Here is a 16,095-nt window from a genome sequence, read left to right as displayed (position 1 = left end):
GGAACCCAGAGCGGCACGATGTGGGGAACACAGGTCCTGAGCCACAGAGACAAGGACCTGGTCTTGGGCACCTCCTCTCGGCCCTCAGGTGATCTGGTCCCTGAGAATGAGTGTTGCACCCACACCTTCTCCTTCCCGCCTTCCTGCCCTTTCTCTCCAGTAAGTAGGAATCCTTGCTCCTTTTTTCTTTAGAAGATGGTTTCTAGCCCCCCAGTGCTCAGAGAATATCACTGACACAGACCTCCTGACATCCTGGCCACTTTGGGAGCACATGTGGTTTCAAGGTGTTCCCTTTTTTGTTTGCACTTCATGGCTCAGCACCTCAGAGAGTGACCAAAATCAGGTGCCTTCCTCCCTGGAACTTTGCTGCCACAGGTTCAAGTGATAGCCAAGAATCAACAAGCGACTGGAGAGGCTCTCTCCTCACTCACTCACTCACTGGCCCGGCCGGTGCTTAAGTATACCAGTAGGGACATTATGATGTAAGTGAGACAGGGTTTTGTAGCATTCTGACCTGTGCATCAGAGCAGACCAGTGATGAGAGGGGGGTGGAGCCTTTTACCCAACAAACTCTACCATCAACTTGAATTTTTATCTTACACTTCATATCAAAACTTGAGAACCAATGATATTGATTAAACAAAAGACAATTACTGTATGTAACCACATTACTAAATCTCCCCAAGGGTGAGGATAAGGCATTAGCTGAGAGAACCAGGCCTAGACCTATGCCTGCTCCATAGAACATGGTAACTGTCATATCTTAGCAGTACCATATAACTTATGTACTAAGAGGATTAAGGTCTTTGATCCATTTTGAGTTTACTTTTGTGTATGGAGTTAGTAATCCAGTTTCATTCTCTTATGTGTAGCTGTCCAGTTTTGCCAACAGCAGTTGTTGAAGAGGCTGTGTTTTCTTCATTGTATGTCCATGGCTCCTTTGTTGTATATCAATTGACCATATATGCTTGGGTTAATATCTGGACTCTTAGTCTGTTCCATTGGTCTATGGGTCTGTTCTTGTGCCAGTACCAAATTGTCTTGATTACTGTGGCTTTGTAGTAGAGCTTGAAGTCAGAGAGTGTAATCCCCTCAGCTTTACTCTTCCTTCTCAGGATTGCCTTGACTATTCGGGTTCCTTACGAATTTTAGAACTATTTGTTCCTGTTCATTGAAGAATACTATTGGTATTTTGATAGGGACTGCATTCAATCTGTATATTGCTTTAGGAAAGATGGTCATTTTGACATTATTAATTCTTCCCAAGAGCATGGGATGAATTTCCATTTATTGGTGTCCTCTTTAATTTCTCTCAAGAGTGTCTTGTAGTTTTCAGGGTATATGTCTTTGACTTCCTTGGTTAGGTCTATTCCTACATAGTTTTATTTTTTGATGTAATTGTGAATGGAATTTTTTATTGATTTCTCTTTCTGCTAGCTCATCAGTGTATAGGAATGCAACAAATTTCTGTGTATTAATTTTGTATTCTGCAACTTTGCTGAATTCAAATATTAGTTGTAGTAGTTTTGGAGTGGATTCTTTAGGGTTTTTTATGTACAATATCATGTCATCTGCAAACAGTGACAGTTTAACTTTTTCTTTGTCAGTCTGTATGCCTTTTACTTCTTTGTGTTGTCTGATTGCCATGGGTAAGACCTCCAGAATTATACTGAGTAAAAGTGCGGAGAGTGGGCATTCTTGTCTTGTTCCCGATCTTAAAGGAAATGCTTTCAGCTTCTTGCTGTTAAGTATGATGTTGGCTATAGGTTTGTTATATGGCCTTTATTATGTTGAGGTACTTGCCTTCTATACCCATTTTGTTGAGAGTTTTTATCATGAATGGGTGTTGAATTTTGTCAAATGCTTTTTCAGCATCTATGGAGATGATCATGTGATTTTTGTGCTTTTTTTATTGACATAGTGGATGATGTTGATGGATATTCAAATGTACCATCCTTGCATCCCTGGAATGAATCCCACTTGATCATGATATATGATCCTCTTGATATATTTTTGAATTCAGTTTGCTGATATTTTGTTGAGTATTTTTGTCATCTATGTTCATCAGGGATATTGGTCTGTAATTTTCTTTTTTTGTGATGTCTTTGCCTGGTTTTGGTATTAGAGTGATGCTGGCTTCATAGAATGAGTTTGGAAGTATTCCCTCTTCTTCTATTTTTTGGGAAACTTTAAGGAGGGTGGGTTTTAAGTCTTCTTTAAATGTCTGATAAAATTCAGCAGTGAAGCCATCTGGTTCCAGGGATTTTGTTCTTGGGTAGTTTTTTGATTACTGGTTTCATTGTTGGTAATTGGTCTGTTCAGATTTTCTGTTTCTTTCTGGGTCAGTCTTGGAAGGTTGTATTTTTCTAGGAAGTCCATTTCTTCCAAGTTATCCAGTTTGTTAGCATATAATTTTTCATAGTATTCTCTAATAATTCTTTGTATTTCTGTGGTATCTATAGTGATTTTTCCTTTCTCATTTCTGATTGTTTATTTGTGTAGATTCTCTTTTTTTCTTTATAAGTCTGGCTAGAGGTTTATCTATATTGTTTATTTTCTCAAAGAACCAGCTCTTGGTTTCATTAATTTTTTCTGTTGTTTTATTCTTCTCAATTTTATTTATTTCTTCTCTGATCTTTATTATGTCCCTCCTACTACTGACTTTAGACCTCATTTGTTCTTTTTCCAGTTTCAATAACTGAATTTTGACTGTGCATTTGGGATTGTTCTTCTTTCTTTAAATAGGTCTGGATTGCTATATACTTTCTTCTTAGAACTGCTTTCGCTTCATCCTACAGAAGTTGGGGTGTTGTGCTGTTGTTTTCATTTGTCTCCATATATTGCTTGATGTCTTTTAATTTGGTCATTGATCCATTGATTATTTAGGCGCATGTTGTTAAGCTTCCATGTGTTTGTGAGCCTTTTTGTTTTCTTCCCCTTTGTTTTTCTGCTTCCCTTTTCCTGACTTCCTCAGCGTTATGTGTAAATTTTTTACTATTCCACTTTACCTTGTCTATTGTGTTTTTCAGTGTGTTTCTTTGTATAGTTTGGGGTTTTTTGGTTACTGTGGATTACAGCATATATACGTAACAGCACAGTCAACTAGTGTCTGCATTTTGCCACTTCAAGTGAAATGTAAGAAACTTGCCATCATTTAGGTATCTTTACCCTCTCTGCTACTTTTTAATTTATTTTCTAAACATTTCCTTTACATATACTGAAAACGATAGCAAATTATAATTTGCTTTCAGCTATCTAACAGTTTTTTAAAACACAAGGATAGTCTATAGTTATCCAATTGTTTACCCATTATGTTGTTCCTTAATTCCTGATGTTCCAACTTTACTTCTGCTCCCATTTCCTTTGTTTGAACAACTGGCTTGTGCAATTTTTAAAAATTAATAACACCATTTTAAGTTTCAGATTTACAGGAAAACAGAAAGTTTAGAGTTCCTATATATCCACTTCACCTCCTCCTGGCTTCCCCTATTATTAACATCTTGAATTAATGTAATATATTTGTTACAATGCATGAGCCAATATTGATACATTATTATTAACTAAAGCCCTTAGTTTACATTAGGGCTCATTCTTAGTGTTTTACATTTTGACAAATGTATAATGACATGTATCCACCATAACATCATGTAGAATACTTTCACTGCCCTAAAATCACCCTTCTGTATTCCACTTGTTCCTCTTTCCCTTCCCCAAACACTTGGAAACCACATATATATTCCGTGTCCACATAGTTTTGTCTTTTCCAGAATGTCATATAGTTGGATTCATAAGGTGTATAGTATTTTCAGATTGGTTCCTTTTGCTTAGTAATATACATTTAAGGTTCATTCCTTCATATCTTTTCAATGAGCTTGATAGCTCATTTCTTTTATTGCTGATTATTCCATTGTACAGATGTTTCATAATTTGTTTATCCATTCACCTATTGATGGACATCTTGGTTGCTTCCAAATATTCAGTTATGAATAAAGCTGCTGTAAACATTTGTGTGCAGATTTTTCTGTGGGCATCTTTTTAAACTCATTTGGGTAGGTACCAATGAGTGAGTGCTATTGCTCTGTCACAGGGTAAGAATGTTTAGTTCTGTAAGAAACTGCCAAACTGCCATCTCAGTGGCTTTTGATTTCCAATCAGCAATCAATGAGAGTTCCTGTTACACCTCATGCTCACCAGTATTTGGTGGTGTCACGATTTTGGATTTTAGCAATTATAACAGGTGTTGGTATCTTATTTTAATTTGCAACTCCTTGGTGATGTATGATGTTGAGCATCTTTTCATATGTTGATTTGCCATTTTATATCTTCAATGACTTTTCCAGATCTTCACCTATTTTTTAATTGGGTTGTTTGTTTCTAATGGTTGTTTTAAGAGTTCTCTCTGTACTTTGGATGCTAACCCTTTATCAGAGTGCTTTGCAAGATTCTTCCTGTTCTGTAAATTATCTTTTCATCATCCTGCCGTTCACAGAGCAGAGATTTTTTTAAAAATAAAGTTTGATTTATCAGTTTCTTCCTTTTATGGATCATACTTTTGCTTTATATTTAAAAAGTCTTCTCTAGACCCAACATCACATAGTTTTCTCCTATGTTATCTTCTAGGTGTTTTATAGTTCTGTATTTTATGTTTATGTCTAAGTTTGCAAATAAATGAATATTTCTTTATTTTTGTTACTGTTTCTAACCTAATTATGTTGTAATCACTGAACTCTATATGATTTCAGTCCTTTCAAGTTTGTTGAAACTTGCTTTGTGACCCAATAGTCAAATGTAAATATTCTATGTGCACTTGAGAAGAATATATATACTGAAATTGTGGCAGTGTTTTATATATGTCTATTAGGTTATTGTTCAAATCCACATTTTCATTGATCATTTGTATCTATACCTTAAGTACTTTTCCTATCAAATGAGAGGTATGTTAAAGTCTTATGCTATGGTATGGACCTATTATATTTCAGCCATTTTTGCTTTGTATATATTGGGAAAGTATGTGTTCAGAATTGTTTTATCTTCTTTAAATAAACCTTTCATCATTAAGTAGGTTCTTTTCCTACTTAATGTCTAAAGGATTATTCTACCTAATACTGACATAGCTACATGTAGTGAATATTGTGATGTTCTGCCCATATCCTCCCTCTGGACTGAGGGACTTACTCTTAGCTGCTTCAAGTGCTACCAGATGACAGCCTTCACCTGTCAGCCCTCTCCAGGAATTGTCCTCTTCTGATTCACAGAGCTACCTCACCCAAGGCCACATCCCCATCCTCCTCTTCTTGCGTCCTATGGTCAAAGCAAGGTTAGAAACGTGCAGTCCCCTGGCCAGTGCTCCCTGCCTCTCCCCTCTCCTCTGGGACTTCTACTAAATTAATTTACATTCTCCTTATCTCTTCTCCATGCTTTTTTATGGTGGTTTCTTATATTCTGTTTTCCAAATCACCAGTATCTTATCTAATCTAGTGTTAGTTATTCCATAATTTCTAGTTCTTGTTTTTTTTTTCTTCTCTGTCATTTCTTGTGTCACTTATAGCTCTGTATTTCATTTTAGAGTTTGGCTTTATAAACATAGTCATTATAACTATATTATACTGTCTGTGAGCATATTTTTCTGAATCATTGGTGCTGTGTCTCAGTGTTTGCTTGTTTGCTGAACCTTTTATTTGAGAACTTGTTTTTGGAAATAATTGAGAACTACAATGATGCTAGCTTCCTCTAGCAAGGAGGTTTTCTTTGCTTTAGTCAGGACCTTCTATACTAGAAGCCCAAAGAGAAAGTTCATATTCTCACTCCAGAATAAGCCCTCTGGGGATTCAGTTCAGAAGGGTGACGGTGTAGGCAGTACACTCTGACTGGCATTATTAGCACTGCAAGTCCACCATGTAGCTCTACTGCATCACCAAAGCCGCAGGCAAATGCAGCAGTAATTTGGGAGGGAAGATGGAGCAAAGACGCAAATATGTATCCTGCTGCTTCCAGTGAATATACTCCCTTCCCTTTCTTTTTCTATCACTAGCTTGAGTGAAAATCCAAAAGTGCCTTTAATTGGTATATCCTAAGACATGTATCTGATGGGTTTTTCCTATGACATGGCTGTATTTTAACTACAAGGGATGCTGGGAAATAAAAGTACCTAGCATGTTAAGACTTAACTTGTAGGCAGAATTCTAGGATGACAGCCCCATGATCCCTGCCCCTACTAGTGTCACATCTGTGATTACGTTGCACAGCAAAGGCATTTTGCAGAAGCTCCAAGTCAAGTGATTTCGAATTAATCATAAGGGAGATTATCCTGTGGGCCTAGTATAATTACATGAGTTCTAGTAAGCAGAATTTTCACCATCCAGAAGCATAGCATGAAGTCATATTCCAAGTGTGAGAAGGATTCAACGTGCCACTGAAGATGGGAGGAGCCACAGGGCAAGGAATAAGAACAGCCACTAGAAGCTGTGTCCTCTCCACTCCACAGTAGCCAGCAAGCAGGCAGGGACCTCAGTTCTTCAACCACAATGACTTGAATTTTGCCAATAACAGGTATGAGCTTGGAAGAAGATACCAAGCTCTGGTTGAGAAAGCAGTCAGCCAACACTTTAATTTCAGCCTTGTAAGACTCAAAGCAGAGAACTCAGCCACACCATCCTGGACTTCTGATCACAGAACTGTGATACAATAAATGCATTTGCTTTAAGCCAGTAAGTTGGTTGTAATTTGTTATGCAGTAAAAGAAAACCAATATAGGAATCTGTCTTTGTCTTCCACCAAGATTCACAAGGTGGTAAAATTTCACAAGCACAAAGGTTCAAATACTGAGTGGCCAAAATGAATAGGATATGCTCTGGTGTCAACAGCAGTTAGAAAACTATGAACTATTAAAGAAGCTATTCAGTTATGCAGTTTTGTGGAAACTAGCATGGTCCAACTCTTAAAAATGCTTCCATGAGTTCTAGGACTGCTGATGCCAACATGCACCCAAAAAGTATTCAATCCCCTGCAATGTTAATAAGTGGTAGATGTCTTTTCAGTAGAAAGTAATGTGGCCAAAATTGAAGCAAATTATATACTTAAATGAATACATCCAGTAGTAAATCACACCAACACAAAGGAACAAATATATACAAAATCTTTATAAATTCACATATTTCACCAAAAGTGTACAAGCTGTCTCAATTCATCAAGACAAAAATGAATATTCTTGTTCTCTACAGGTCATTCATGATGTCATTGTACAATGCAGGGAAACCGTAGAAACTAAAGGTTTGAAAACAATACTGGGTCATGTAAAAAGGACAGTGCATGGTTGAATTACATTGTGAATGTTAAATACCCACCATATAACAACACACTTTAACAGCAGTATTAACTGGTTTGCTAAACAAGGCTTTGAGTTATAAGATGAACATATTTCCAAAATTGTTTAACATCTCTACTTATAAATTAATTCACAGGATTCGTATAATTGCTTTTCAGCTTCAACTGGGTATTAGCAAAAATAATACATAATGATCCCTTTAAAAGCAACAAATTTACCTTCCTTCCTAAATGCAAACATCACATTAGATTAGATTACAACTTGTTAGCCTATCCTCTAAAAAGTCTGTGACATTAAAGAGGAGACAGACTTCTTGTTTTACTCTAACGCTTCTTTTGCTGTGGTCCACTGCTATTACTTCATTGACAGACTGGCCCAGCCCTCAAGGAATTTGAGGCCTGGCATGTCTTTTATACACAGAAATGTATTCATAGGTAAAGGAGAGCAATCCAGGGACAAGAAGGCCGTAGGTGCCCCACCCTGTCTACCTGATGAGTGGCAGGACTCAGGGTGTGGGAGCCAAGCACACTTAGTTCTCATACTAGGCTTTTTGCTTTGCTCACTTTACTCACGATTTATGTAACTGGTTGGCAGGCAGTAGCTGAGTCATGTCACACTTAGATAGATCTGAGTCCTTGTGTCATGTATGCTTGGCCAGGTTTTACCCCTTTGTGGAAAAGAATGGAGTAGAAAGGGAACATAGCTGCCTGGCAAAACCACTTCTCGCCTCTCCATCTTCCAGACCTTGGGATTCTCTCTTGACAAAACATACTACTACAATGATTTTTCTTTCTCCTTGCACAAGTGGAAGAAATAAAGTTCTGCAGATACCTGCAGTAAAGAGAGTCTCCAAATCCAGCAATGAAGGCCTTTAGTGCAAATAAAATGGGTCCCCATTAAGGCCAAAATATTGTTTCAATTAGGTGCCATGTTGGCCCATCTTAATATCTTGTAAGACCTAATTGCACCTTCCTTGAGATTGTATGTCAGCCATTTCCTATTTGGAAATGGCAGTAGGAACAGTCAAAAACCTTGCATTGAAGGCAAAGCAGCTTCATTTAAGTTTATCAGTTTAAGGGAATATTTTTTAAAAAGTAGGACCTATATTCAGTATTTTTTCACATATGTGAATTATCTAACTTCTATGTTATTAGAGTAACTTAGATGTTGTCAGGCTATAATCTGAGACCAACATTGAATGAGATGGATTTTTTAAAAAATCTAAGAAAAGCTCCTTACTTTTCTACTAATGAGGAAAGAGGGCAAAAATTCAAGTGTCAAGTTCCCTTTCCTGGGAAGAGGTTTATAAAAACAGCTCACCTTTTTAAACTCTACCAGTTCCTTTTGAAATCAACATAGCATTAGAGTCAGATCTAAAGTACAAGAGGCAGGAGAAGTATTTACAAAACGGGGCATTCCTTAAACACATAAGATCTTGCTAATACTGGGAGAACCTTAGGAGAAACTGAAGGAAAGATAACATTCTTGGTTGAGTGAGGACAGAGAAAACCAGGGTACAACATCTTATATATAGTTTTATGCCAGAAAATGGCAACACATGGAGAGTTGAGGTTGTGTGATCCCTGATGTGGCCTGCTTGGCTTCTCTGTGTACCTAGAGGTTTGCAGGTGGATTGCTGTGCACAAACTGAGCTTTGGCAGACTAACCGTATCCAGTAGCTGTTCTCCTGAGAGCATAACTGCTTGGCAAGCTTAAAGGCAAGTGCATGCTTTCATTCTTTTCATATAGCATGCTGTGTAAAATCAACAAAACCAGCCCAGAACCAACCAGCTCACCACGATGTAGTGCAAGTCTCACAGAAATGAATGGCCCTTGGAGAGGCTACACGTTGGTCTCCAATCCTAGCAAACGTCCCATCCTCTCCACATTCTTATCAATGGTAGCTTGGCATGTTATCTCCTTGGCACACTCCATAGGAAACCATCCCCTTTCTCCATCTCGCAGTCGCTCCCCCTCATACCAGCCTGCAGAAAAGAACAGAGCCCTCATGAAGCAACACACATTTGGCTGAGTCTTCACCTTGCTGGGCTCGGAGGAGGATATGAGCAAATTTCAGAGGCAGTATGCTGCCCCGGGTTTGTGCATCACGGATAATGAAAGGTGAGGAGAGAAGTGGAACAGCAGAGAAGGTTTCAAAGGGAATGAATTATATCCCAGGGGCAGAACAGGATCAGAGGCCCTGAAGGGACAAGGCTGGGAAAGTGTGTGAGCTTGCGCTGACCTGGGGAAAGGGGTGTTTGTGTAGAATAGGCAGGAAAATGGTTTTTTTTTTTTTTGGAAGTAAGAACTTCTGAAGATGAGAACTAAGTCACTGGGGGACTCGGAAGGAGAGAAAAACTTTTTATGGTTCCTTGTGACTAACAAACCATGTGACAGCATTCCCACTCAAAAACATTAGAAACAGTGAAGTGTAGGTAGAGAAAGGAAGGTGCAGATGAGAAAACCAAAGGGGTATGGAACACGAGCATCACTAACAAAATGCAGCTCCTTAGTTCTAACACACCGGAAGGCTGTGTCATGAGGACCCCTAAGAACCAGCCCACTCACCATCGTTGACACGTTGGTAAATGAGGACCACGTCTGCCACCTGCAGGGAGAGTTCATCTGGCTGCTTGGCAGTAAATGACCTAATGATCTCCACCTGGGTCAGTGCTGGTGGGGAAAAGGGACATACTGAGCTTTCAGGAGCAGAGGGAAAACAAAACATGTACAAATCGACAGTGCACATTTACTCAGTCCTTTTGTGCAGTTCAGGGTGGGCACTGATAGAAACAAGTTAGGCTTCTATCAAGAAGTAGGAAATCTTTCCCAGTAACTATCTTACTTGGCAAAGAGCTTTAGAATTTTAGCTCAGAATCAATTGAGAGAGGCCTTTTATGTACGATTCCCCTCAAAAACAGCCTTGATAAGGAGTCATCAGTCATATCACTCAATGGAGCAGAAAACAGCCATTGTTTTTTGAGGAAACTGAGGCAAGACAGAGTAGGTAATGTGCCAAGGCAATGCCACTGACAATCAAATCTGCAATATATCCTGGTCTCTTAGCCGCCCCCTGGGAGCAGCACATGAAAGCTGCCAGGGAAGTGTAGACATAAAAAGAGCACCAGCCAGAAAAAGAGAGCCTTTAGAGGTCCCCAAAGCACTGAATCATAACAAAACAATGTTAACTTCAGCAACATCAGGTACTGACTGATGCCAAATGGCTTCCTGACTTGTTTTTTAATATAAAACTTGATTTTAGGGAACTTTCAAAATAATCGCTTCAGCTTTGGCTCTCAGCTTAAAGCTATCATTTCTGAGCACTCCAGGGTAACCAGTTCTGCTGCCCTAATTCTTTGGATTTGACCTTCCGGCTAGAATCGTCCAAAGAAGCACAACATCCAAGTGAAGGAGCTAATAAGCATAGGGCAGGACCCTCTACTATGCCACTTCCTGGTTCCCTAGAAGAATGAACTATGTTTCTTAATATTATCACTTTAATGCAGAAGGTCAAATGGAATGGTAAAGTCACCTTCTTTAAGGTTACAAATACAGCTTAGATTCAGACTCAGTATGCATTACACGTGCAGTTACTGTCCATTAACAACAGCTAAAAATTTAGGAGCTTTACAGTACATGCAGGGCTTTCAACACAGCCTGTTTAACTTAATCCTCACAATAACTCTGCCTTGTATAAAATGATGCACCTGGCTTGGCAGATCATCAAACAGGTTTGGGGAGGCTCTGCAATGATGCCACATTTACACAAGAACTGCACCTTGGCTTTGAGTTCAGATCCCCTGATTTCCAAAGCATGGATCACACAGTTCTCAAGTAGGGCAGCAGGAAGAAAACCTTGGAGGAAACTTAAAAAGCAGGGGTTGTGGTGGTTAACCATAACCCAGGGTCCAGCAGGGGGCGCCGCCCGCCACGTTCCAGAACAGACGGCCCGCGGGGTACGTACAGGTTCGGTCTGGAGGCTGCTTGCCGCTGCTGTGTCCCAGGGCAGTTATCCAGCGGGCTCGCTCGCTCCTAAACACACAGGGCACATACAACTGTGAGACTCAACGTGTTCAGACACAGAATGAAGTATGTTCTACATTGCAAAGCCCTTCCCAGAAAACCGGAGAGATTCTCCAGAGAGTTATGGGGCTGGCCTTGCCTTCAAAACAAGGGGCAGAGTTATTAAAAAAAAATAATATGGGCAATCTAGGCTGAAAACAAGTCATTATTGCCAGAAGAGTGAATGAATTTGGCTAAATTCATTGGGTAGATGGAATTTCTCTTCTGACAGCTTAACATTTAATGAAGAACTGATTACACTAACACACTGTAATCACAAAATATATTTAGTATGCTCATGACCTGATGTTCAACATTTCAAAAAAGTAAATTTTATTTCAGAAAAAATCCTACTAATTCAGTCTTTTTCCCTCTCCTTGCCCTCCCCCAAAACTAAAACCTTTTTGGAAAAGATGAGAAACTTGACATATTTAAAGTTGTTTAGTTCCTCATACAATCAGTAATGCCTAAATATGAGCCTTATTAAAGTAGAAATCTTTGAACTTTTTTAGACTGTTCTCGAATGCTTAAAATGGTTTAATGAATACAACTAAGGGGGTGAAATTAAGGGAAAAAAAACAACCAAGACTATATAATAGTAAGCTGTAATTACATGAAACAAAATAGTTATATAACTAAAGGATCAAAATTTTCAAATCAGCAAGCACTATTTCATAATACAGTACCCCCGATTTTTGATTTGGAAAGTCAAGTATTATAAGGACTAGTCAAGTCAAGGACTACAACTGGTTAAATAACACATACACACACACACACACACACACACACACGGTCAAGTCAAGGACTACAACTGGTTAAATAAAACACACACACACACACACACACTACATTCTCTTGAGAAGCATTTGTGAAACTCATACACACACACACACACACACACACACACACACACACACACACACACACACACACACACACACACACACACACCACATTCTCTTGAGAAGCATTTGTGAAACTCATCCTCCATGGCAGATACAAGCACTTGACATCATTGTTTCATGTGAAACAATGGGGATTCACAAAAGCCCATGTGAAGAATGCAAAGACTACACAGTTCTGAGCTAAGAGATTTTAACCAAGGTCAGTTTGTGCTATGCCACCCTTTCTTAAGAAGGGACGCCTTTATGCCCAGGATGTGAAAAACTATTGTCGTCCTTTCACAGCCTGAACCTAAGGGTACACATCTTCACTGCCCCACATGTACCCTTCCATTCAGGCAGAGCCAGCTGCTTACAGCATTGGTACATGTCACGCTGTTCCACGCCCTTTCTTTTCTATTTGCTCTTCTCATTCTCAGATACGACCTTCCCTGTTTTTACCTACCTATGCCCACTCATTATCACTATTTACATTTCTTTTTACCAAGGAACATACGTAACATAAAGCATTGCACTCATTGTACATGTACAGAGACCTGTGAGTGTTTCCTTAGGTACATGGGCTGCCAGATCCAGAAAGAGACGTGCCACGAGATTCCCTTTTGTTCCTTTCCAATCAATGACCTCCCACGAAGGTAACTGCTATTCTGATTTCCCTCAACCTATTTCCATCACATGTCTGTCTGGTACTTCACAAAAATGGAACCCTACAGTATGTCACTTCTGTATCTGACTTCTTTTGTTCAATGATCATCCACTTAATACTGAAAACACAAGCCTCACCTCCAAGGGGCCTCATCTGACACATGAACTCACACTTCCGTCCCCATTCAGTCTGATAATCGTGACCCTACACACCCCTCGCCACAAGGGTATCACACTGCTGGTCAGCTGTCAGCCTCATGAAGGCAGGCATCTTATCTATCTGCTTCCCTGCATTACCTCCACAACACTGCCTGGCATGTAACAAGGGCTCAGTACACTTTCTTTGACCTAATGAATCCTCACTGACCCCTCATCATTTATGGACTTATCTGTTCCTCTTACCAGGCCATAAACTCCAGGAAGGCAGGAATTGGGTCTTATTCTAAATAGTTTTATGGAACATTTATGTGCCAGTCAGGGATTTTCAGAGAATTAATCTACTTTTTACTTCTGGGGGAAGGAAATACCCATTACTTTTTCCTTTTTTTTTTTCAGAGGCTGAAGCTGATGTTTGGAGGGTTAAGTGCCTGCTCACAGTGAAACGGCTAAGGGGTGGAGTCAGAACATAAGCCAGGCAGTTTGGGATCTAAGAGCTGGTGTTCCCTAGCAGGTACTTACAAAATAGTACCTATAGAGATATCTTAATATCTCTTTAATATAGAAATAGAGAGAGGTAAGGAACGGGGAAACTGCATTGTGCTGACAGACAGACATACCTGAAGAACAAAATGAGGCCGGGCCCTGATAGAGCTGGTGCGTCAAAGAGTATTATTACAATTTATATAGAAATGGATGATCCTGTCTTGCTTTTATAAACTGTCCCTCAGATAGAACAAAGGGTTTTAAGGCATAAAGTGGTATTATAAGGAACAAGTACAGCACAAGCACCATTAAAATAATCCCAAGCAAACACTTAAATCTTTATATCATGTCTTTGTTGGGTAAGGACTATTTTTTTTTTATTGAAGCTCAATTGGAATTTCCAAAGTACAAAGGCAACTGAAAACTAAATAATACTTATGGATGGAAGAGTTGTTCACCAAGATAAATCTAAAATGATCCATTTGTGACTCTATATGCCATCCCCAAACAAGTCAGACTCCTTTTGGGCTTACCACGGCCTCTTTCTATGGCCCCGATTGCTGTCTGCAGCACTTGGTGTACAACTTGCCAAGCATGGCTCGCCTCTGGCATCAAGTGGCCAGTTGCAGAGGCAGCCCCACCCTGCAGCCAGTTTCCAGAAGTCCTGATGAAGACTTTCACCCCTGTGGCGTGCTGCCTGGATGCTACTGGCATCCCTTAGACACGGCGGTCCCTCACAGGGACTCCAGAGGACAGAACAAGACACTCCTTGTTGCCCTTGCTGAAAGGAGCTGCTTCTTGAAATGGCTTCAATTGAGTCAGCGCCACCCCCTCTTAGATGCCGTCCAAACTGCACGACTTCCCAGGGCTTCCAAGAACCCTGCCAAGGGGCTCCCTCCCACCAGGAAGCAGAAAGCACTCAGTCACTGTGAGATGGAATTCTCAGAATGGGAAAAACCAGGGCACAGGCATACCCATTATTACATTTAGATATCAAGTCCAGGGCTCACTCACTGACAGCTATTTTGTACAGGGACAATATGAAACAATCCCCATGAATTCACAATCCACCCCACACATAGCTCACAGATTTTTCCCTTTTGCCTAAAGGGCTAGAGTAAATACTGCTGGCCTGGGGCATATCAGCTTCCAAGACACCTGACCACTCCCTTCCTTCAACCATCATTCACTGAGCACCTGCCTTTGCTCAGCCCTGCTGGGCCTGCAAAGTGAATGAAACAGGGCCTCTTGCTCTTCACAGCCCTTAATGGGAAGGAGCAGAGAGAGTAGAAAACACAGTCCAATAGAGGGTACAGGCAACATGCTGCAATAGCTATGCTTACAGCACATCTGATTGGGGGAGGGAAAGCAAACTGAGTTCAAAACGGCTCTTTGAACAGAAGGATCTGCAGTCCTTTCAGAAGCCCCACATTCTCTCTGCATGGCATGAAGGGAGGCAGGTGCAGTTCCCTACTCAGCCGCTAGCTGTGGTGCACCCTGTCCTGCCTCTCCTGTGACTGATTAGGCAGGGTAGATTGGAACTTAATTGCACAAAAGCTGAAGATACAGTGACAAAGGACTCCTCACTGAATTCCAGGCATCTGCTAGAAAAGAAAGATTCATACTGAGAACATGGAAAGTGGGTTGTGAAACAGGCAGGACTGCAGGCGGCAGGACATGAAGAGGATGGAGTACCCTCCACTGGGTAGGGGTGGGGGGATCTTCCTGATGTTTCAATCCAAGTGAACAGATGCCAGCTGCTGTTTAACCTTCCTGTATCCCTCTTCCAACAGCATCTGGCCAGAACCCTTGTGCTCCTTCTCACCGCCTACATATTTACCTAGGGCTCCTTTTGAAACTCTTATGCCCGTGCTTGGGAATAAAGCCCTTCAAGCCTTTGTAAAGGAGTCGGACTGAAGATGGCTGTTTTTTTCTCCTTCACACATTCAGTTCAGCTAGGCTAGTTCAATGAACTGATCCATCAAAGAAAACCCCCGGGGGAGAATATGTCATTGTGAATGCTGTGCGACAAAGTCTTACAAAGCTAGACACCAGCTCAACTGATCTAACTGTAACCAAAGCAAAAAAAATCCCCATAGGCCACTACCACTAAAAGCCCTCTAAAACACAGATTTTGTGACATGTTATATAGTTAAACCAATTATTTTGTTTATCACATTAAGTAGCTAAGTAAACCTAGAATCTAGTCGGGAATCCTGGAACTAACCTAAAATGGGTCAATTATGTGTTTGCAAGATGATAAGATCCATACGTTCATCTGCTCCCGTTTCATTGAGGTTGGTGATGAGGATCACAAAAGATCACATACTCTGATGGGCACAGTAGGAATGTAAAAGCTCATTACTGGATGTGGATTCTGGATTCAATGAGGAAAAAAACACTACAGCCTATAATAAATATATATTTTTTCCATATGAATTGTTCTCTCCATATTGTGAATTTTTCTTAAAGACTGAAGCATAAGAGTCTGCCAGAAATATTATTTACACTTTTATTCCA

The 16,095-nt window shown here is 40.1% G+C and overlaps 1 protein-coding gene and 1 long non-coding RNA gene across 5 annotated transcripts in view; one reads left to right on the top strand and one right to left on the bottom strand.

Moving 5' to 3' along the window:
- Positions 1 to 15,479, top strand: part of LOC118921974 (uncharacterized) — a 41,899-nt gene extending 26,420 nt beyond the window's left edge. The window contains exon 4 of the long non-coding RNA XR_008996738.1: positions 13,489 to 15,479. This is a non-coding gene — a long non-coding RNA (uncharacterized LOC118921974). The remainder of the gene's footprint in view (positions 1 to 13,488) is intronic.
- The window catches only part of ARHGEF26 (Rho guanine nucleotide exchange factor 26), a 144,602-nt gene that overhangs the window by 3,735 nt on the left and 124,772 nt on the right, over positions 1 to 16,095 (bottom strand). For 3 of the 4 annotated variants that reach the window (XR_008996736.1, XR_008996737.1, XM_057499414.1), the window contains exons 13-15: positions 11,289 to 11,356; positions 9,893 to 9,997; positions 9,121 to 9,309 (exon numbers count right to left, since the gene is read on the bottom strand). Coding sequence is in view for 2 of the 4 variants with exons in the window: in XM_057499414.1 (XP_057355397.1) it covers positions 9,167 to 9,309; positions 9,893 to 9,997; positions 11,289 to 11,356 (316 nt within the window). In the remaining 2 variants the exon portion in view is untranslated. Of the gene's footprint in view, positions 1 to 7,118; positions 9,310 to 9,892; positions 9,998 to 11,288; positions 11,357 to 16,095 lie in introns of those variants that run through there. The other variant, XM_036904160.2, reaches the window with a different exon arrangement.

The sequence above is a fragment of the Manis pentadactyla genome, chromosome 1 (assembly GCF_030020395.1).
Source record: "Manis pentadactyla isolate mManPen7 chromosome 1, mManPen7.hap1, whole genome shotgun sequence".
Taxonomy (NCBI): Eukaryota; Metazoa; Chordata; class Mammalia; order Pholidota; family Manidae; genus Manis; species Manis pentadactyla.
This window is presented reverse-complemented; position numbering and strand designations above follow the sequence as displayed.